The following is a 22,449-nucleotide window of genomic DNA, read 5'->3' as shown; positions in this document are numbered from 1 at the left end:
TCTCTCACTCTCTCCTCTCCTACACCCCTCCCTTCCACTCTCTCTAAAAATCAATGGAGAAAATATCTTCACTTCTTGGATCAGGGGGAAAAAAAGAAAAGGCATTTTCCAGTGAACACCTAGGATGCGCTAGGCACTATGCCGGGCACAGGGGTGGGCGGTGCACAGCAGGCCCTAGAGGGAACTGGAAGAAACAGGAATTCAAATCAGGTGGTTTGATCCAGGCCAGTGGCCCACACTGCCTCCCCAGGCTGCACATACTCTCCCTGGTTTATGGGCGAACTGCGTCCCTCTCACCCCAATTCATGTTGAAGTTCTAGTCCTCAGAGCTTCGGAATGTGAGTGTTTTGGAGACAGAGTGCTTAAAAGGTAATTAAGTAAAAACAATGAGCCTGTTATGGCGGCCCTGACCCAGTATGATGGGCGTCCTTAGAAGCGATTACGACACAGACACACCGAGGGGAGACCATGTGGGGGCACAGGGACAAAGTCCAAGTGGAGCAGACCCTGCAGACACCTTGATCGCAGGCCCGCAGCCTACAGACCCTGACAATAAATCTCCACGCCCCAGCTGTGGCGCTTTGCCTGGAAGCTGGGACTCTGGGACGCTTCAGCCCCTCTCGAGCTCAACCCAAGCCCCCCGGAAGAGCAGTGCCCCCAAACGCACAGTCACCAGAATTAGGAAGGAAGCCCACCTCACCCAGCAGGCTGAAACTGCCAGGCTCTTCAAGGCCAAGAGGGACGCTTAGAGGAGCATGTAGAGACAGCAGCCACACACAGTGGGGCCAACACAGCCCCAGGGCTGTTCTCACCGCCGCGTTCTCCCTGGACTTCTCTCTCCCCACAGCACCAGTCTCCACCATTGTCTTGACACTCAGACGTGTTCCTGGCACAGCTCTCCTAAGCGCCCGCCCCCAAATGTCCAGAGCGCCAGCCACTCCCCTGATGGTCCCTTCAGCTACTCAAACTCAACAAGTTCTAAATGGAGTCCGACAGCTTTCCCGTCCCTCTCCTTCCCCCTCCTTCTGCCTCGGTAAAATGTCCCCCCACCACCTATGCCAACCTTCCCTCATCCTCCTTGGCATCCCCAACCCCGCCTCCCCCACTGCCCACTAATCTCTCTGTTCTGCCCAATTTTATTGTAAATATTTCTTGGGCATTGTCTCTCCTCACCGTCTCCACGTCTGCTGCCTAATTTAGGCCTCGTCATCTCTCCCTGGTCTCTGGCCTCCAGCCTTGTCCCCCTAATCCAACCCTGCTGGCAGGAGAGTCCGGTAATAGAAACACCTGATGAGGCAGATGCTCTCAGCACCCCCACCGCACAGGTGAAGCAGCTGAAGCCCAGAGTTTTGTTAAAAGGCCGGACTGTGGTTTCACGTAAGGCAGTTTGGCTCCACACTCTTAAGCTCTTGACCAACATGCCAGGACAGTGGGCAAGAGTGCACAGTAGGGACTGGCTCATTCTGTGTGACCTCAGCTGAGCACACAGTAGGAACAATGCCTGGGAAACAGAATAAAGTCACTGAACCCTGTGCCTGAGTGTACCTATATATGTACATGTGCATGCACATGGCGTGTCTCTCAGGAACCTGACTCAGCAGTGCACATGATAGGAACATACAGAAAACTTGAAGTACCTGCACACAGTATGACCAGCCCAGGGGCGGGAGAATGAGTGGCGTCAGGACAGGCACCCAGGGACATCTGGGACCCCCAGGGCGGGCATGTAGCGTTTGGAGGCCCTGTGCTCAGTAGTGGGGCTACAGGTGGATTCTGGGATGGCACTCCCAGCTCATGGAGCTCAGCCAGAGGCTGGGTGCATGGGTCACTGTGCAAGCTCCAGCCCCAGCTGTCCTCAGCATGGAAGGTGGGGCGCGACACCCCCTGAACCCAAAGAACGACATGGGCCCTCCTCCGAGAATAGAGGTTTATTGGGAATGACTGTTCAAGGTCCTCAGTGCAGTGCCGCCCTCCTCTTGGAGGGGCAGCAATCCAGTGTGTGGGTCCTGGAGGTCCTGGGAGACCAGGAGGCCAGAGGCACAGCAGCAGGCGGTGGGGGAGCAGCCCAGCTCCGGGGGCCCCTGCAGTCCTCAGGTGTCTGCGGGCGAGCTGGCAGCGTCCTGTGGCAGGTGGCGCCGGTGCCTGAGCACCGTCTTGTCCTCCTCCTGCGGAACAGGAGCCCCCACACGTCACACAGAGCAGGTCCCGGGACAGGTCACTCCGCACAACCACCCGGGGCCCGGGCAGCTCCTCTCACCATCTCAGAGGCGGTGCTGGGGCTGGCACCCTCGGGGGAGCCCCCTTCATCCCGTGAGCAGTCAGGTCCTGCGTCCTCCTCATACTCCGTCAGGCAATCTGACTCTTCCCCTGGAATTCGGGGAGCAGCGGGACAGTGAGGGGACATGGGCGGGCCTGGCATTTCCAGCCACATCCCATTGACCCCGGGCCTAGCCCCGCCTCTGGAGGTGCCCTCACCATCGGCACAGCCATCAGAAACATAGCTGGTGGGGGGCTCGATCCGGGACACGATCTCCGCCAAGTCAGTGAAGCCAGAACTGGGGAAGGCCAGCACCTGTGGGGGACAGGGTGAGGTCTCAGGCTCCGTGGTGTCCTGGGGTGCTGGGGGACTGTGCCTTGGGGACACATCCTGAGGAGAGTTCTCTGGTCGGAGGAGCTCAGAGAAACCCAGGGAGTCTGGGGTCATCTGAGGTTTGGGAGACCCAGAGGGGCTGGGGGGTCCCCGGCTTACGTCTGCACGGCGGCTCTCAATCAGGTCAGCAGACCGCCGGTCGGTGAGCATCTTCTCAATGACGTCGCCCCGGCTCCAGCCCCCAAACACAGCCTTCCCGTACTGGTAGCCCACATCCTGCAGGAAGAAGGGGACTGGGGCCATCCACACTGCAACTCCCCCAGATGCTCCCCACCTGGTCCGCTTGCTTAGCCCCACGTTGCCTGCCCCTGGCCTGGCCCCTCAAAAGCTGCTGCTTCGGGAAACTAGCATCGAGGCTAACCCTATTTTGGAGTCAGCCGTATGTAGCACTCTTGGCCCATGTCCTCCATCCTGTGCCCCTGCCAGACATTACCAATCCATCACTTCATGTTCTTACCCACTCATCCCCATGAAGTGGGCCAAGTACCAAATGACTTGAGATGGTGGTGGCAACCTTATTTCAAGTTCTCCAAATGTGCATTCTATTTGTGGGTATCGCCAGCTTCCATACCCAGAACAGACACCACTAATCCACCAGGGCACACTGTCCCCGTCAGCCCTGAAAGAGCATCAGACATGTTGTACCCCGGTCTCTGGGCAGCAGCTAACGATACGTTTTAGGTGGCACGGGCTATGGCACATTCTTCAGGGCCTGTGACACGTGACACACACACTGCTCCTTCCCTCGCTTACCTGTGGCAGGCATTACTAGTTGATCACTGTCCCCATGCCCACCAATGCAGAAATCTCTACACAGTGCTTCAGGTAGCGCAGCTGGCACATAAGCAGCTTAGTTCATACACAGCATGTGGGCAGTGTGTTCCATTGCCACGTCAATACAGACATCACTAATTGATTACTGTTCTATTCCCCACAGTTCCCAGTTGGGAAGGGAGTCCTAGAACCATTCGCCTTGTGTTGCTCTGGGCGTTCAATAGTAAGCCCTGCTGGCCCCACACTGATACCAGGCCACTCCCACCCACTCACATAGATCTGGTCGAACTTCCCGAAGTCCATGGTCTTGAAGCAGTCGATGGGGGGGCGCAGGTACTCGCAGTAGGAGCTGGACTTGACAACCTCCAGCTGGCGTACGCAGGACACGTAGGCCAAACGGGACTGAATCTCAGCCATGTCTGGAACCTTGATCTTATCTGTCCAAGGGTTTAGCCGCTTCCACAGCAGCCACCAGCCAGACAGGCTGTCCCCATAGGTGCTGAGGTCTGTCTCGTCCTGGCTCCCGACGTCAATGGCAATGACTGTCTTGGCACCCATGCTGCGGGCGATGTCCGCTGTGGGGCCAGGGGGTCAGCGGGTGGCTCCCCACCAGGGCCCAGAGCAGAAAAGTTCAACCCAGTCCCACAGACACCATCATGCAATGTCACGCAAAACCCATGCAAACAGCATGTTGGCATGCAAATGGCATGGAAAGTGATGCCCATGGTGAGGAGAAGACAGGGTCAGATGGCGGAGCTTTTAGAGGTGAGGAACCACGCCAGAGGGATGTAGGGGTTGGAGACAGAGGGATAAAATTGCTGGGGAAAAGGCAGGACAGAGAAGTGGGAGGAGAGTGATGTAGAGACAGAGCCATAAGGACACCTGGAGATAGAGATGCAAGTAGTGAAGACGGCAGGAGACGGGCCACAGAGAGAAATGCAGGGAAGCAGAATTAGCAAGAGGTTTGGGGAGGAGAAAGAGATCAAGAGTTAGAGAAATGGAAGAAGAGAGAGTCTGGGGCTGTGACAAGGGACAGAGAGCCAAGAACAGGAAAGCAGAACAGAGGAGGTGATGGGGAGGGGCCCGGCAGGGAGGGTGGTGTGTCCGTGGGTCCATGTGGCCCACTGAGGGGCCCTGAGTGGGTCTGGGGAAACCTGGGGGGATAGGGACAGGGTCCTATAACCACACTCAGCCCATAAAAACAGAGTCTCTGTCAGACTTTCCACGTGTCCCTCAGGAGCTGGTTTGTAAGTCTGAGTGCGCATGCCCACGGCAGGTGTCCCTGCTGTCTGTGTGCGTCTCCCGTCCACGTGTCTCTGTGAGCACACACACCTCTGGGCATGCTACATCTCTGTCCACATCCCTGGGCATGTATGTGTTCATTTAAGTCATCATGCAGCTAGATCAACGTCTGTGTTTCCTGTGCGTCCGAGTATGCCATCCACCTACGGGCTTACACACACGTGAAGGTGTGTGGTTGTTAGTGCAGGTATGTGTACAGAGCGCCTATACAAGAGTTGGCAAAATTTTTTCTGGAAATGGCCAGCAAGAAAATAATTTCAGCTTTGCAGGCCACATGGTCTGTGTCACAACTACTCAACTGCTATTGTGGCAAAAAAGCAGCCACAAACAATGAGTAAATGCCTGGGTGTGATTGACAAAATCAGGCGGGGGCCGATTTGACCTTCAGGGCAGAGTTTGCCAAGCCCTGGCGTGCAGGATTGCAAGTGTGTGTGTGCAACCAGTGAAGGTGTATCTTGTGCATGCACGTGTCCGGGCATATAAAATTTTAAATTGCAAACCTGCCTGCCTCTTATCTGCACACAAGTCAGAGGGTGTGAAAAGATACTTGACTTGGTCTCATAGGTGCCCCCCCTACCTCAGTGTGTATGCTTATGCACGTCTTAGGAAGCATGAGGGTGAGTGTGGGCGGACTGGTGTGAGAGCACATGTACCCAATTTCATTTCATTAATGCATGTGTTCTCATCCACGCACATGCATCCAACCTTGCGCACACAAGTACCCTACCTGCCATCTGAGCATCTATGTCAATGTGCACGTCAGCAGATGCATGTCAAGATGTCCCGTTCTATCCCATGTCCGGTGCTGTGTGTACATGTCTGTGTGCATTCATCTGCATCTTACATATGGTACACTTTCCACCTGCACATTCCTGTCCTCGGCTCATCCACATATCTGCTTGTGCATCTGTGTGTGTGTGTGTGTCTGTGTGTGTGTGTCCAGAGCCCAGCACCGGTCTGCTTGCACACCCGTCCTCCTGGGCACCTGTCTGCATGTGTGCCTGTGCATGGGCCCACTCGCTCACTATTTGCCTGTGTGCATGTGTGTGCACATGAGCGAGCGGGCAGCCACTTGCCTGGCAGGTTGTTGATGTAGCCGCCGTCCATGAGGAGGTGCCCGTCCTTGGGGTCGCACAGCGGGGGCAGGTAGCCCGAGAGCGTCATGCTGGCGCGCACGTATCGCCATAGGGAGCCTGCCCAGTGGGATACACAGACACAGACACGCACAGACACGCTCAGACACGCTCAGAGGCCCGGCCAGCCCGGTGGGCTCGCTGACCTGGCACGTTGTTGACGTAGCACCCGTCCACCAGCAGGTGCCCGTCCTTGGGGTCGCAGAGCGGGGGCAGGTAGGGGCAGTAGGAGGCACTGGCCCGGACGTAGCGCCACACGCAGCCTGCAGGGATGGCGTGAGCGGGTGAGGTGCCCGACTATTTCCTGGTCCCCACCCTGAGGACAGACCTACCTGGGACCTCTGGGGCATTAGTGGGTGATGGTTAGTGCTGGCAATCAGGTCAGGATGGACGGTCACTCGTGTTAACAGTGTCCCAGACACTTGGCTGCCCTGCCTGCCCCCCTCCCCACGTGGACACAGATGCTGTGGGGCCAGCCAGGGGCACCCACCATCTTTGTGAACACGCATGGCCGAGGCAGTGATGTCCGTAGTCACGTTGAAGTATGGCAGCCACAGGTCCTATGAGGACGAAGACCAAAGTTGGGGAGGAGTGGGGATACGTGTGGAAGGGGCAGGGACAGAGCAGGGGTGGGAGAGGGCGCACCTCAATCTGCTTGTCCTGGAAGACGCGGTGGATGCTGCGGTTGAAGGCTGACCCCGTGAACATGGAGGTGGCGGGGTAGGTGAGGTCCAGCATGGGCTCCAGCACGGAAGTCATGCTCTAGGGGCAAGGGGGGCAGCTGGGGTGAAACAGGAGTCACTTGGGGTCACTAACAGGGGGTCACTAAGAATGCCGATTGCTCAAGCTGGGGACTGGGGGCTGAGGTCGCTAGCCAGAATGTGGTAGGGGTCATCCAAAGTCCGGAAGGTATTCCGTTAAGCGTCCACAAATTAAATGAGGAAAAGGTTGGCAGAAACCCAGAAGCTCCCATGGGATCGTTTTAGGGTGCTTCTGGGGTAGGGAGCCCCTCTCGGGGAGCCCCCCGCCCCCCACACACACCTTCGCCCACTCTCGGGCCCGCTGCTTAGTTCGGCTGGCGCTTCGCTCTTCGGCATACAGGGCCCCAATGAAGGAGCCGATAGAAGTGCCGCCCACTAGGTCGACAGGGACCCCAGCCTCTTCTAATGCCTTCAGCACCCCAATGTGTGAGCAGCCCCTGCAAGGAAGAGGCGCCCTGGTGACCCGCTGGGAATCCCTTCGGCTGCACCCCCAGGAGAGGCCCTTCTCCAACTCCCCACTGGCCAGGACCAAGGTGCCAGGTCCACCCCTATGGGATCTCACCCCAGTAAGCTCCACCCCCGGGCACCGCTCACGCCCGGTGCCGGCCACACCCCCTCACCTGGCTCCGCCCCCGCCCAGCACCAGGGCGATGGTGTTGCCGGTGAGCACCCGCGCCAGGCGGGAGAAATCGCTGTGCCGGTCCGCGCGCCTGGAGAACACCTTCTCATACAGCTCATGCTGGGGTGAGAACAGAGAGGCGACCCGTAGGAATGGGGTGCAGAGGGAGCATCGGGATGCCGCAGGGCTGCAGGTCCCTAAGCCACGCCCCCCGTAGCCACACCCCAGAGAAATCCGAGGAGGGACCTTTTCCTTGGATCCCGCCCTCACCAGTTTGGCAGGACTGCGACGCGAGAACAGGCGGCGCGGACAGCGCAGGTGCAGGTGCCCCGAGCACCAGCTGCGCATGTTGAGCCACTCCACGGTGCGCGTGGGGCCCGGGCCCTCCTCCCGGTGCAGCAGGACCAGCTGCTTGAGGGCGCGCACGGCCGTGTTCTCCAGCATCTGCTCCAGCTGCCGGAGAGCCAAGGGCGGGTGTCACCAATCACCAGTCGTTTCCTCCTCCACTGGGGCCCCTAAGATTTAGCCTAACCCCACAGTGAGGGTGCATGTGGCACTGGTGCTAGCACTGGAGGGGAGGGGGCGGTCCGGGAGTGGGGTCCCTGTGGACGGTTTCCAGACCTGGCCCAGCGTGGGCTCCTGGTCGCCCAGGCCCACGATGAGGATGCAGTCAGCCTGGCGCAGGCAGCGCACCGTCCAGGGCGTCAGTGACGAGTCTGTCTGGTAGAGCACAATGCGGTGGGTGTCCTCCTGCTGGGCCAGCCATCCCGACAGCCGAAACTCTTGGATGCTGGGGTGGGGGTGGGGGGAGATCATCCTGAGCTGGTCAGAGACCATTCCAAGGCCACTGCTGGGGGAGAGGGACTCCACACCTAGGCTCCCACACATCCCTCCAGGCGGACTCATCCCACTAACTGGATACGGGGGAGCATGCTCCTCAGCCCACAGCCTAGATCTGAAATTGCAGCTGAAAGAATCCTAGACTCGTTCATTCCTCACACCCACCCCCTGCCCCCAACACACACCTGTCCAGTGCGGAGGCACCCAGGCGAGCCCGGATGATGTCACTGTTGAGGAGGAGTGTGGGGCCTGAGTGTGGGTAAGGAAGAGAGGTTAGGAGCCCAGGTCAACAGAACTGGGGCCTCTCCCAGAACAGAACACCCCCCACCCCACTCCCGTGGCCCTGTTCTGCCCCCCCCCCCCATGGACCCGCGGGGCATCTCCACTCATTGGCCAGTGCCCCACCCACATGCGCCTTGCCCCGCAGATCCGACTGACCGATGGCTTGCAAAGCATGCTGGAGCTCCAGTGTGAAGGCCACCAGGGGCACCTCCGCGCACACAGGCAGGACTGCCACCGTGGCCAGGTTGCTGGCTGGGTTGGTGAGTTCCGAGGGAGGGGGGACACCCAGTCCCGAGCCTGCTGAGACCCCAAAGGATGAAATCTGCTGTGCAGCCGTGTCCCGAGAGGGAGACCTTCTCCTCCTCCTCAGAAACCCTGCCCCGTGTCCCACAGCTGAGGCTCAGTGAGACCACAGTGACGATCCTGGGCCACACATGACAGGACTTGGCCATCCAACCTTCCATTTTGGTTCCAATGTCCTCAGTGGCCCTCACTAAGCACATCGCAGCCTCTGACTCCCACAGGGCCTGCATGCACCCATTGTGCCCGCCCTATGCTGGCCTGGGTGCCTCTGTCCACTGAAGAGACTTGAACGCAAAACTAAGCAGAAACAAATAGACCTTTGGCCCATCTACTGCTTCCCAGCGTCTCCACTAACACCTCACACTCCCACTAACCGCCAGGGTGCGGAGCCTCTCTGCCTCCAGCCGCTTCCCATGCCCTCTGAACAGCTCAAATGCCTTTCCAGGGCCCCTCGCCCCTATGCGACTTGCCCTGGCCGTTTCTCCCCATCACTCACTGTCCTCCTCCAAGGATTTCAAAACCACCAAACCCTGTGTGCAGAACCTTCCAAGTTCTCTTCAGTGTCCGGCCCCATCTCATTTATCAAGTCTCAGCTCTGTCCTCTGAAAAGCTAGTCACCCTCAATCAAGACCCTGTTTGTTGTCTTCACAGCGCTGGTCTGACGTTTCGCCTGTGGCTGTAAACCGCTCTAGGGCCTGCTGTGCAGTCTCCCACGCCCAAGCTGGGCACAGTGCCTAGCGCACACTAGGTGCCACTGGAATGTGCCTCTTCTTTTTGTTGTTCCCTCACCGGAGGAGTGAAGATATTTTTTCCATTGATTTTTAGAGAGAGTGGAAAAGGGGGTGTGGAAGGGGGAGGGGGAGGAAGAGGGGGAGAGGGGGAGAGAGAGAGAGGGAGAGAGGGAGAGGGGGAGAGAGGGAGAGGGGGAGAGAGGGAGAGGGAGGGAGGGAGAGAGAGATTGATTGGTTGTCTCCTGCTCTTGTCCTAATGAGGGCGGGGGATTGAACTGCAAGTCTGGGACCGATGCTCTCACCGCTGAGCAAACTGGCCAGAGCACAAAGGCCTTTTGTGGAGCATCAGCAGAGAGGCTCTTGGAAGCCCAGCATCTTAACGGCCCCGCTGCAGGGCCGCCCAAGCATCACCTCAAGGATGGCTCCAGCATTTGTATACAGTACAATTCAGGCTGTGGCGGAGGGGGCACCTGACCATGGACATGAGGCGCTTCTTGGCCACTGCTCACCGCTGCCACCACCCCGGAGGGCAGGGGAGGCAGGAGTCAAAGCTGATGGGGCAGAAGCCCCTGGGGTAAAAGGGAGGCAAAGAGGCTGCCAGTCTCAGTCCCATATTTCCATACAACTCAAACCCAACTCCCATTCCCAGGGCTCCCTAGTTCATGGAAATCACAGCTCCCAGCTGCTGGCAACGTCAGAGGCCCCTTCTCCACATGCCCCGGGGCCCACACACCACCCCAGGAACCCATTTCCCAGCATGCCCTCTTCTCCATCCTTCAGCCAAGCCCTGCCGCCTAGAACGAAGCTCACCCCTAAAACTCTGCCCCCTCAACAGAAGTGACATTTTAGATTCCACAGCAAGTAGCCCGAGTCTAACTCCGTTCTGGCAGGCCCAGGACCCTAACTCCCTCCGGCAGGGCCGGAGCTCCAAGCCCCCCTTCTGCAAACCCCCAGAGGGGACCTTGGTTTCCCAGCATGCCCTGGGCCAGGGCGCTCTCCCAGCAAGTCCCAGGTGTCGACGACATCCCCGCAGCATCTGGGGCACCTGCCGGATCTCACCTGGGAAAGGTCCTTGCAGCTGCTGCAAATTCCCCAGAATTTTCTGGCTCAGCAGGTGAATGAGGCGGGTCACGACCTGGGGCGTTGAGATCGGCGGTCCAGCGGGCTGGAGGGGCCGCAGTGCGGGCCCATCTTCCCCCCGCGTTCCCGGCCCCCCTCCAAGAGTCCCGCCTACACTCCGCACCTCCAAGCTTTAGGCCCTGCCCCCCCCCCCCCCCCATCAGCCGGCCCGTTAGGAAGCCAGCCCGCAGCCCACAGCCCGCAGCCCGGAGTCGCACCTGCGGGTACCGGCGCTTGATGTGGCCCAGGGTGCCCTCGGGGAGCTTGGCCAGCTCCGTGTCGCGCACCGCGTGCACCGTGGTGGCGCGCGGCTGCCGCGTCAGCGCCTCCACCTGGGGGACCCGCGCGTGACCGAGCCGCTCGGGCCGGAGGCTCCCAACAGGGAGGACGGGTGAGGGGAGGCTCGGGGGCAGGGCCGCTCTGCTCGGTCCCCCAGAGGCGGCGGGAGGAACCAGCCTCACTGCCCGTTAGCCCGGGAGGGAGTGCAGGGACCCGGGCGGGGTCCGAGGGGGAGGGCTGGGGGCAGGCCAGGCGCCATCCCGATGGGTTCCCACCCCCGCCGGGACAGGCCCGGGAGAAACGGACCGGGCGAGGTCACGGTGTGCCCCACCCGGGCAGACTACCGGATGGCGTGGGGGGGGGGGGGCCGGGAGAACACCGGCAGGGAGGGGTCAGCGGTCAGGGGCGTGGCCGCGCTCACCACTCCCACGAGGTCCCCGCGGCCGTACTCGCCCACCAGCTCCTTCTTGCCGCTGCCGCGCTGGATGACGCTGCGCAGCCGCCCGTTGAGCACGATGTAGGTGCAGTCGGAGCGGTCGCCCTGCCTGGGTGGGGTGCGCGTCACGCGGGCTCCAGCCGGGTCCGAGGCCGGGCCTGGGCGGCGGGGGGTGGGGTGGGGGGGTGGCGGGGGCGGGGCTGCACCTGTACAGCGCTCGTCCGGCCTCCACGGCGGTCCAGTCGATGGCGAAGTCCATCTGGCGCACGAAGGGGGACATCCTCGCCGCCACCGTGTGCGCGGCACTCAGCACCACACTGGGCTGTGCGCGCATGATCCTGGAGAGGAAGGACGGGGAGCAGGGGCTCGGGTGTCCTGGAGCTGCCCTGAGGGAGGGGCCGGGCGGGTGATGGCCGGGAGGTGGGGCTGGAAGGGCCCAAAGCGCCCCTGTTCAGGTGCAAGCCTTCAGGGGCGTGGTTTCTCCCATGGCAGAAGGGAGTCAGGGCCCCCCAACATAGGGCCCAGTCGTACTCATAGAAGTCGCTCTTGGAGATCCGCAGGAAAGTGCAGTCGCGCTGGGCTCTCAGCGTGAAGATGAGGGGCTCCCCAGTGAGCACAGCCAGCTGCCCAACCAGCTCGCCCGGCTGTGCTACGAACAGGCACACGTCCTCAGCCTTGTCGATCATGCGCTGGTAGACGTGCAGGCAGCCCCAGAGCACAAAGTGCAGGCTCACATCCTACGGGCAGGCACCAGGAGATGGGCACGGGGCCAACACTTCCACCCCCACCTCAGGTCAGTTCACCCCACAGGAAGCGGAGGAGGGGGTGAAGGCTTTGCATAGCTCAGCTGATTATATATATATATATATATATATATATATATATATATATACACATATACATATACATATATATATACATACACATACACACATATACATATACATATCTCCATATTATTCAGCTCCAGGGCAGACATTGCTAATGGATCACCAAACTCTTAAGCCCAGATTATGGCCCATGAATTCTTTCCAACACAGCCAGCAAGAGGCCGCAAGCATTGGCTACGTAGGGGGTGTGGCTTCAATCCTCTGCTCTTCTGGGCGATTGGATAGCCGCAGGGAAGAATAAAGTTGGATCCTCACCTTACACCATATCAAAATGGATCAAAAACATGAATGTAAGAATTAAAACTATAAAACTCTTCAAAGAAAATACAGGGATCCATTTTCATGACCTTGAATTTGATAATGGGTTTTTGTTGCATAAGCAACAAAATAAAACTTTTGAACTTCAAAGGACATTATCAAGAAAGTAAATGGACAAGTCACAGTACGGGAGAACATATTTGCAAATCATATGGCCTACCAAGGGTCTTGAATTCAGAATATATAAAGAAATCTTATAACTCAATAATAAAACAAATAACCCAATTTAAAAATGGACAAAGGATCTGAATATAAGAGAGGTAAGCACATGAAAAGATCAGGACTCATTAGGGAAATGCAATCAAAACAAAAATGAGATGCCACTTCACACTCACTAGGAGAGCTAGGGTCAAAAACCGTCAAAGAGAATGTGGGGAAATCAGAGCCTCATGCAGCAGGCGGGCGGGGAGGGGACAGGGTGCAGCCCCTGGAAAGCGGGCCAGAGAGTTGACCCAGCTGCTTGGCTCCTAGGTATCTCCCCACAGAAAGGAAGCGCATGTCCACATGGACACTGTGCGTAGTGCTCACAGCCGCGTTATGCATCATAGCCAAGAGGCAGAAGATAACCCAGATGTGCCTCAACTGGGGAATGGATCAGCGAAAGGCTGAGTGTCCACACAGTAAAACATTATTCGGACATAGAAAGGAGTGACGCACTAGCACGCGCTTCCACAGGACTGAACCTTGAAAACATGCTGCTCAGTTGGAAGCCAAACACAGAAGCCCACGGAGCGTGAGATTCCATGTACATGAAGTGTCCAGAACAGGCCAGTAGACAGAAATAAGACTAGAGCTGTTTAGGGCACGGGGTGGGTGGGTGGCTCAGGAGGCAGGAGACTGATAGCTGCAGAGTATGGGATTTCTTTTCAAGGTGACAAAAACGTTCTAAAATGGATTGTGCAACTCTGTGAATATACTAAAAACCACTGAAGCACACTCTTTCAATGGGTGGACTGCACAGTATGTGAATTATATCTCAATAAAACTATCACCAAAAGTAAAAAATCCCCTCTGTCCCCTGTTCCCCTCCATGCCTGCGGACATCCTTGGTTTCTAGAAAACGACGCATTACTTCTCCCCACGGCAAGTAACTGACACAAGCGTTCCCTCTGCTCAGAATGCTCCTTCCTCCCCTCACACTTACCTCCCTCCCACCTTCCTTCTTAGCTGCAGGTCACGACCTCAGAGATGCTGCCCCCCTCAGCCAGAGTCTGTAGGGCCGAGAACAGATCCTTCTAGCTATGCACTAAGCACATAGGATCTTACGTCCTCTGAATGGAATGTCCATCAGAACTGTGGGCTTCCCAGGGGTAGAGGCCTGGTTTTTCCGCCTCTGCAGCTGCTACACAGGGCCTGGGACATCTGTCCAGCAGGACCTGAGACACAGCAAATACTAAGTACGAACAGGTGTCCCTCTCCTTCCTCTCTGGTTGGCCTGCCTACCTGGACACCTCCCTTTTCCAACCTTTGATAAATAAGGAAGTGAAACTGTACAGATATGGAAAGATTTCTTCTTCACCCAACATAGCAACCTGTCTGACACCTCACAAAGCTCCAGTGAGCACCAAAACACTGCAAGGACCCCTGGGAGGGCCAGCCCCGGAGATACACACATGTGCTGGAACCGCCTAAGACAATTTCTGGCTGCGTCTGGGATGTGAGTGGACGTTACTGACATGAGGCTGCCATTTGCCACCAGGTCGGGAAGCCAGTTTCTCTACTGCAGCACTCCTCAGAGACTTGAATAGGCTAATGCTGTTCAACGGGACTTCCACAAAGAGATAAAGCAGCCAGCATTTCCCAAACCTATTGGCCACGGACCCCTTGTGCTGCAGGTTTGTCACAAAACACACTTTGAGAAATATCTGTGCAAAGCAGAGTTCCCAGCCTTGGCGTTACTGACATTTTAGGCTGGATCATTCTGCTGGGGGGCTGTCCTGTGTGTTCTCGCATCCCTGGCCTCGAACCATTAGACGCCAGGAGCACCCTCCCAAGTCAGGAAAAAACACCTCTACATGACCAAATGTCTGCGGGGGGCAACATTCTCCCAGGTGGAAAGCCATCAGTGTGAAGTTTCAGAGAGAGGCACAGTCACATCCCTAACAAAGCTCCTGAGAAGATCCTGAGAAGACCCCGAGTGGCCGCAGGACAGCGATCCGTTAGCATCCATGGCTGCATTGAGCCCAACAGGGTCTCCCAGATCAGCAGGGCCTAAGTGCCCCCGCAGGAGCCAAGGTAGGACCGCACTTTCTCAGCTCATTCCCCAAAACCACAAACAGCTGGCAAAGCACCCACTCCCTCTGCAGAAAGGAGCCCAAACCTGCAGCTGAATCAGCCGCCAACAGGCCAGGCGCCCCACATCCACCCAAGCAGTGCCTCAGTCTCAGTACCTATGCCATGCTGCCCTCTGCGCCACCCCGGAGCTGCTGCTCCACACCCTTCCCTGGGCTTGTCACCCCTGCAGACCTTAGGCAGCTCTGACTATTTCCTCTTTCATGCTGGTGGCAGTTACTGCAATACTTCCATTCCACAGATGAGGAAGCAGAGAACTTCCTAGATGACTTGCCCAAGGTCACACAGGGTATCTGGCCAGAGTCCTGATTTTAATCTAGCCCCTCCCTCCAGAACCCTCTTCCTGTGCTTCCTGATATGAGATCACGGCCTCAGTGTCCCCAAATGGAGACTAGAGGGGTTCATGGGGCAGTTTCCAAACCTCCAGGTGCTACCAGCAGGCACTGAAGTCCAGCTCCTGGGGCCAGTTCATGGCCTCTGGGTCCTGATTCCAATTCGTACACATTTATCAAGTGCCCAGCAGGGGGCCAAAACCATCAGGGTGTATTACAGAATCAAAAGCTCAGAAAACAGGTTGCAGGAAAGGCCAAGGCAGGCAACAGATCTAGGGGCTGGGGTCTTAGAAAAAAGTGTTGGAGGTCAAAGACTGATTGGTCCAGAGCAAGCATGTTAAACTCAAAGGCTAACACGGGCCAAATAAACAAGGCCCATGGGCTGAAAGTTTGACATGCTTGGTCCAGAGGATAAGGGGTGCGTGAGCTGGGGGTCAGTGGTAGGATCCGAGGGTCAGGGACTGGAAATCATAGACTAAGAGTTCTACATGTGGGGTCAAAGAGCAAGGATCAGAGATCAGAGGGGTCTCAGGTCACAGTTATATGTTTAAAGGTCAGGGGTCAGCCTCACCTGGTCCCCCTGGCGGGCGATGATGGTGCCGGCTTTGGCATGATGTAGCAAGACTCGGCTGTTCAGGAGGGAGGGGTCCTAGGGAGGGAGGGAGGTTGAGACTGGTCCAGCCAGGCCTCCCCCCACCCTCCACCTAGTCCCCCAGCTCCTGGGCCAAGGCCACCCACCTCAATCCGCATCAACTTGGCCAGCTCCCGCTTTGCCGCCTCAAAGATGCTACTGGTCTGGCGGCCCTGGTAGGGCCCGAAGGGGCAGCCGCCAGTGGCTGACTCATCCTCACAGTAGCTGTACTCGCAGGCACCTGCCGGCTGCTCCCGGGGCTCCTGAGTGGGAGTCTACATGGGACAGGGCCTGTGACCTCCCTGCTTCTCAGGGGCCCCCGCCAGGGGAAGGGCAGAGAGGGCAGGGCCTTACCCGAACAGGGACTACCTGGGGCCCCCCTGAAGTCTCTTCTTGCAGAGACACGGAAATCCGGCCACGTTCATATGCCATGTCGAAGTCTGAGCGGGGACCTCCCTGCAAGCCTGCAGTGGGCAGGGGACAATAAAAGCAACAGAGACAAGACTGACCACAACTGCCAACCCGTGCAGACGTGACTAACCAATGACTGCACTCCTCGATCCTCACCACAGTTGGGAGGGCATCATTCAATGAGCACCCATGAGAAAGTCAGCAGAAAGTGCTGCCAGGGTTTCCATTTGACAGATAAGAAAAATAAAGACTGGCCAGCCTGCATTCCAACCCAGAAGTTCGATGCCTCCCCCTCCCGGCCCAAGGCCCCAGACCTGAGATGTCCACTGGCATGGAGATGCAGCGGCTCAGCAGGGGGGCCGAGGGCGCTTCCAGGGATGTGGGCTTCACCAGGTCCCCTGAGGGAGACACGTGTTCAGGCTCCTTCCATTGGGGGTGGGGAACGGAAGGGGGCCTGGGGAGCAGTCAACTCAGAGTCCCTGGGGACTAGGAGACTAAGAAAGGTACTTCCAATGGTTCTACAGCAAGCATGTCAAACTCAAAGGCTAACACGGCCAAATAAACGAGGCATACAGCCCGCAGGCCGTGAGTCTGACATGCTTGGTCTACAAAGCTGAGGCCACAGGTCACTGGGGGACCAGCCAGGAGTCAGATCTGGGTTCCTAGGTAAGAGGCCACTGGAGCTCCAGCATGGGTCAGCTCAGGTACCTGCAGGTCCAGGCAGAGGGGCCCCGGTGGGGTCAGGTGGCCGGCCAGGGGCCTCGCGAGGCTCCTCAGTTGCCGAGGTGCTGCCAACACGCTTGGAGCCTCGAACGGGGCTGGTGCGAGCCGGGAGGCCAGGGCTGGGGAAGAGGCGCAGGGGTTGGATCTCCTGGGGGCAGAGAGCACCTTATAGCAAGTCCTGGGAGGCATGTGCCCCTGCACCTTCCAACCCACCCCCCACCCCGTGCTCTCCGAGTGACTCACATGGCTGAAGAGCTCATTGGTCAGACCCAGGTAGTTGTGGAGGGCCAGGAAGGTGACTCGCTGCAGCCTCACCATGATGATCTGCAGTGGCGTGGTCAGCAGGGGCGGAGCCAGAAGAGGGGCAGGGCCAGGAAGCAAGTCGGGCAGCAGAGGGGCCAAAGAAAGTTGAGAGGAAGCATTAAAGGGGTGAGGAGGCTGGGTGGAGCCAAGACCAAGGCTGGGAGCACTGAGGGGAGAGCAGAGCCACAGAGGCTCCAGTGAGGAACCCACAGTGAGGTGGCAGAAGCCTGGGGAGATGGGTCAAGACAGCTAATGGGAAGAGTCAGGCAGCACAGAGGTCTGGCTGCTCAGGGCTAACAGCACAGCTTGAGAGACTGCTGGGTCCCAGGCCGCGGGCGCCGGTGACGAGGGAGGTGGAAGGCCTGCTGACCTGCACCACCCGCACCAGGCTCTCAGGGTACTTGGTGAAAACTGCAGAGAAGGCCTCCACCGGCAGCCGCAGTACAGTGGAGTCTCGGGCTGCGCGGGCAGACACTGTACGCTGGGGGTGTTGGTGACCCTGGGGATGCAGGATATGAGGAGAATCAAGGTCAGGGGCTGAGAGTCCTCACTGCTCCCCCAGCTCTTCCTAACTCTAGTGCCTTGAGGAACCACCAGCAGCATCAGGAGACCGGGGCCTCTCCAACCCGGTCCACGGGGTGTGGCGCTGAACCCCAGCCACCTTGCCACCCCAAACTGATCACTCACAGTGATGACATCCAGGATGCTCAGAAGGCTGTTGACACTGTCCCCGGGGACTACCTCCTTCACCACACACTCCTTCCCATCCTGTAACACATGGCGGTGGGAGTCAGGGCAGTGACCAGGGCTGCCAACCAGCATGCCATCTCCAACCACACCACTGGCCCTCACACTCACCCACCCCTGATCACTGATGCCCCGATCTCTGACCCCACCGAACCTTCTGACCAGCACCCACTTCTTGCCCATAACTAACTGCAACCACTGACCATCCCAGATACCCTCAGGCATCTGCTCCCAATTCCTGCCTGCACATCTCAAGACCACCAGGCCTATGACCAACAGCAGTGCCTGTCCCAGTGGCCACTGCATCACTGCTTGTCTCCCTGCATCCCCCTTCGGGCAGCACGTACAGGCCCTGGCAGGCAGAGCTCCAGCAGCCCGTCCTGCACCACATAGATGCTGGCATCTGGCTGGCCTGGCCGGAAGACGTAGTCACCCTGGCTGAGCCGCTGGAAGATCATGTGCCGGCAGAGCTCTAGGAAGAGCGGCTTCTCGAAGTGGCCCAGCACCCTGTGGGAGGGGAGGAGGAATGCAGGTCAGATCAGCACCCGGCTCTGCAGCCCCAGCCGGCACTCCGACACTGACCGGACGTTCTTCAGCATGTAGAGCACCTCGGAGGGCAGGTGGGAGTTGGCCAGGTCGCCCTCGGTCAGGTCAGCCTCCAGCACGGCCGGCGGGGGCTCCTTCCGCTGCAGTGTTGGGGTCTCTTTCTGGATGCGGAGGATCCTGGTGGGAGGAGAAAGGTATGGGGGCGAGCAGGGAGAAGGCACGGGCAGACCTGAGATCCCCATATACCCTTTTTCCTGAGTCAGAGAACAGGGATCAGCAAATTCTGGCCTACTGGCCAAATCAGGCCCCCCATTTCTTTTTTGTACGTAAAGTTTTAGTGGCACATAGGTACATTCATTCATTCATGTCCAGGTTGTCTGGCTATTTTCATGCTACAACAGAGTTGAATAGTTATAGCAGAGTTGTATGTGGCCTGCACAGCCTAAGATGCTTACTACCTGGCCCCTATACAGAAAGCCCTGAGCTCACTCCTCCACTAGTCATAGGCCCCTGAAATGGACCCTCTAGTTAGACCCTGGCATAGCTTCTAAGACACGGGCAGACTTTAGAAAAAACACCTGTTCGTCATGGGACCCCTGACATAGTCCTTCCAGCAATCACACACCAGACTCCTGAGATAGCCCTTCTAGTGTAGGCAGACCCCTGGCGTAACTTCCATTATATGAGGAGACTTCAGATACAGCCGCTCTGTTCTTTATAAGGTCCCTGAGCTAATCCTTCCTCCCAGGTCTCAGAGAGCCCTGAGACAGCGCTCATTACATGTGGAGAATCCAGGCACAGCCTCTGCTGTTCATAGGCCTGGAGAGCCCTTCCCCGCACGTCAGTTACTCTGACAGCCTCCACACTGGTCACAAGATGCCTGAGATAGACCCTCCAGTGTGAGCAATTCTGAGTTAAACCCCATGATATAGAGAAATCCAGACAGAGCGCCTCATCTGAACAGGGAGACCCCTGGGCTAGCCCTTCCCCAGGTCAGGTTCCTGAGATAGCCCTCTGATGGTCATGACAACATCAGGGCAGACACTGAGATGTGGAGACTCGAGATACGGTGTCTGATCATGGAGAACTAGAGACAGCCCTCGCAAGCCACAGAAAGTCATGTGATCGGACATGTTGGTCATGGACAGCCCTGGGACAGACAGACCTTCATATCTCATGAAGTGGATTCCATGATGGTAGGAGACCCCAGAGCCAGCTCGCAACTTAACAAGATCCCCGGAAGAGCCTTCCTCAGACCCCGAGGGCGTCCTTGCTAATGACAGGCACCCCAAAATGTCCTTCCTATGTTTCTCGTGCAAAAAGACTCTAGAGATAACTCCCAGGGAACGCAATCCCTGACACAGCCTCCTTATGAGGGAAGAACTCCAAGGTAGGTGACATGGAGAGAAGTTTTCTGAGGTAGCAAGACTGCTCAGATACCCGGGAGCACAGAGCCTACAGACAGCTCTTCCAGCTGAGATAACCCCAATGCGCACCCTTGTGTGGGGAGACCCATGAAACGGCCTACCTAGAAACCCCAGATAGAGACCCCACAAGGTGCCAGAGATACTGGCGGAAGAGCAAATAGCTCATAGATAACCTCTAGGGAGAGGCGTCGCTGGCAGGGGAGTATCTCTGAGAGAGCCTAGGGGGCCAGCCTGTCTGGTGAGGCAGCTCAGGGATGGCCTCGCTGATGTGAAGACTCCCGACAGCCCACGGGGTAGAAAGAAACTCGAGATACATGGGCTGATCACTCAAACGGCCCCTAAGGTCGCCCCGGAGCCAGGGGCACTCCGCACAGCCTTACTTCTTGGCAATGTTCAGCATCTTGAGTTTCTTCTTCATGCGCGGCCTGGAAGCGGCGGAGACGGAGGTGTCCACCAGGGAGGAAGTGGACTGCGACACCTAGCATAATTAAGGGGAAGGCAGTCAGCTGCTAGCTCAGGCCCTGGGGGCGAGGGGTGTCAGATGCTTAAGTCCTTAACCAAGGAGGAGGGTTTACAGGAGTTGTGACTAAGTGAAGGGCAGGGCTTCTGCGTGGCCAGCGGGAGCCTGTTGGTCCTGGACTCACCTTCCGCATAATCTTCCGGCCATAGAAAAGCACTTTGTCCCTCTTCCGGAATCGGTACCGCGGGCCCTCCGGGGCGGGGGTTTCTAGGATCAGGGGAGAGGGGCACTCAGCTCTGCGCAGACGCCACGCGGCCAGAGAGGGGACCCTGCGTGCAGACCCTAGCCAGTCCAATCCCGCCTGCCTCCGGAACCGGCACTTCAGCTCCCCACAACGCAGCCTCCCCAGGGGGGCCCGCGGGGTCCTCACTCGGCACTCGAAGCCTCCGCACTAGCAGGAGGATGAGCACGGCAGTGACCAGCACGGCGACTCCGGCCCCGATCATCACGCCCAGCACCTGCGGGACGAATGGCACTGGCTGCGCATCGCAAACCCGCCCCGCCGAGCCCTCCCCGGGGGCCAGGACGTCCTGGACCCCATCCCACTGCGCTACGTCCACACCCGAGACGTTCACAGCGGCCCCTGTCTTCTGCGTCTCCATCTGCAGAATGGGACAGCGCGACTCCCCCCCCAGGGCGGGGGTAGGAGGCGGCGCGACTCTTCCCGGCGGCTCTGCCGTCCGCGCGCGGTGCACGCCGGGAAATATAGTTCCGCCTGAACAGACATTGCCCAGTTCTTGCGGGACGCGCTGAGCACGTCGGGAGTTGTAGTCCCCGCGGAGCCTCGCACCCTCGGAGCTTTACCATTCTTGCATGCAGAGGGGCCTCCACCAGCTGTTTCTGGCGGGTCGACAGGTTTGGTAGCCCAGAGTCCTGGGAATCAAGAAGCAGGAGGAACCCGTCACTCTGGGCCCGCCCCTCCCCTGCCACAAGCCCTGCCCCTTCGTACCCGCAGTCTGGGTGGGGGAGAGCTAGAGGGGCGCGCCGAGGGGTGGGGCAAATTGACCTCGGGTCGGGCTAGGGAGTGAGGCGTGTCTCCGGTCCCGCCTGGCTCTCTTCACTTAGCACCTGGGCCGACCAGCCGCTCTACCGGTCCAACCCCCACCCTAGGGCCAAAGGGCTGCCGCCGGGCACCCGCTATGCGCAGCCAACGCCCGGGTTCCCCAAGGGCACTGCTCCTTCACGCCGGCCTCTACCCTACGGGATTAATCAATCCTGATTACCCCACACACACCCCCACCCCCGCGAAAACTAGAGCCTAAGCTAAGGGGTAGGGGAAGATGCCTGGCTCCTGGCTCAAGCCTGCCCCGGGGAAGACCCAGAGGCTGGGGCGCCTGGGGGTGCTACTGGGAGCTCCTACCCAAGGGTGAAGCATAGTAACCTCCATCAGGTAAAAACTGCTGTTTAAAAATTTAACCCTGCTATTCTGGCTTCTGTAAACGTTTTCTTGCTTAAATAATAGGGAAAATAAGACTACTCCCCACTCCAGAGAGGCCATAAAGCCTGCCCCAGAGTTGTCAGTACTGGCGCCAGGCCAGGCCTTGAGATAGGGTCTCACTGCCCTGTCTCAGCAAACACGACTTTTTCTCGGAAGGTCCAGAAGTCTAGTTCCAAATTTGGAAAACAAAGAGCTGAAAAACATATAAATAAGGGAGACTTCCACCATATTGGGCCCCAGAATTTGAGAAGCAAGAGTTCCTCTGGGCCCGCTAGTGCTGGCGAAAATGACCAGGACTCCAAATAAATTGGGCTTGTTGTTGAAGGCGTCTTCTGATTTACAATATAACGAGGGGTCTTGGACGGTGCTGAGGTCTTGGAAGGGTCCTGGGGCTCTGGGAGTAAGTGGGATCCCGGACGTTACTGGCTGATGCTGGAGATCTACTGTCACGTGATAGTAAACAGAGCATCCCTGGGACTCGATGCTGGGGACGCCGGGATTACTGGGGACAGTGAAAAATCACCGAGATTCTGAGGACAGAACTATTACTGGGAAACCCGGGAGCTAGTGCGCAGTCCCTGGGTCGTTCGGGGTCGAGCGCGCCGGCTCCTTGGCAGATACGAGGAATGCTGGACTATTACT

The 22,449-nt window shown here is 58.1% G+C and overlaps 1 protein-coding gene across 5 annotated transcripts; it reads right to left on the bottom strand.

The window, feature by feature from the left end:
* Positions 1-1,913: 1,913 nt before the first annotated feature.
* Positions 1,914-21,074, bottom strand: PNPLA6 (patatin like phospholipase domain containing 6). Of its 5 annotated transcripts, none has more exons than XM_036312145.1 (32): positions 20,740-21,069; positions 20,494-20,576; positions 20,230-20,327; positions 18,459-18,599; positions 18,224-18,383; positions 17,817-17,897; positions 17,500-17,628; positions 17,070-17,150; positions 16,812-16,974; positions 16,418-16,501; positions 16,047-16,156; positions 15,800-15,967; positions 15,633-15,710; positions 11,761-11,966; positions 11,436-11,567; positions 11,215-11,338; positions 10,733-10,846; positions 10,455-10,530; positions 8,518-8,661; positions 8,265-8,328; positions 7,861-8,029; positions 7,510-7,692; positions 7,241-7,359; positions 6,901-7,057; positions 6,505-6,621; positions 6,350-6,419; positions 6,006-6,122; positions 3,698-3,999; positions 2,750-2,866; positions 2,476-2,572; positions 2,258-2,367; positions 1,914-2,165 (listed from the first exon to the last, which is right to left on the bottom strand). In XM_036312145.1, the coding sequence occupies exons 1-32, from the start codon at positions 20,969-20,971 to the stop codon at positions 2,091-2,093; spliced, it is 4,101 nt and encodes a 1,366-aa protein (XP_036168038.1). In that variant the 5' UTR covers positions 20,972-21,069; the 3' UTR covers positions 1,914-2,090. The 5 variants fall into 5 exon arrangements, with proteins under 5 accessions (XP_036168038.1, XP_036168037.1, XP_036168040.1 ...); XM_036312144.1 differs by lacking the exon at positions 6,006-6,122 and adding an exon at positions 5,803-5,919 and having other exon boundaries at positions 20,740-21,068; XM_036312147.1 differs by lacking the exon at positions 6,006-6,122 and adding an exon at positions 5,803-5,919 and having other exon boundaries at positions 16,062-16,156; positions 20,740-21,068.
* Positions 21,075-22,449: the final 1,375 nt, after the last annotated feature.

Source organism: Myotis myotis, unplaced genomic scaffold (genome assembly GCF_014108235.1).
Source record: "Myotis myotis isolate mMyoMyo1 unplaced genomic scaffold, mMyoMyo1.p scaffold_m19_p_6, whole genome shotgun sequence".
In the NCBI taxonomy this organism is placed as follows: domain Eukaryota; kingdom Metazoa; phylum Chordata; class Mammalia; order Chiroptera; family Vespertilionidae; genus Myotis; species Myotis myotis.
This window is presented reverse-complemented; position numbering and strand designations above follow the sequence as displayed.

What these genes read in the sequence shown, in the direction of transcription:
- PNPLA6 (XM_036312145.1), bottom strand. Translation starts at nt 20,971, where the DNA reads ATGGAGACGCAGAAGACAGGGGCCGCTGTGAACGTCTCGGGTGTGGAC. An exon ending in GCATCCTGGATGTCATCACT is followed by an intron (nt 17,629 to 17,816) that starts GTGAGTGATCAG and finishes CTGCATCCCCAG; the next exon opens with GGTCACCAACACCCCCAGCG. An exon ending in TCCAAGAGCGACTTCTATGA is followed by an intron (nt 11,568 to 11,760) that starts GTACGACTGGGC and finishes CTTCCTCTCCAG; the next exon opens with GATCATGCGCGCACAGCCCA.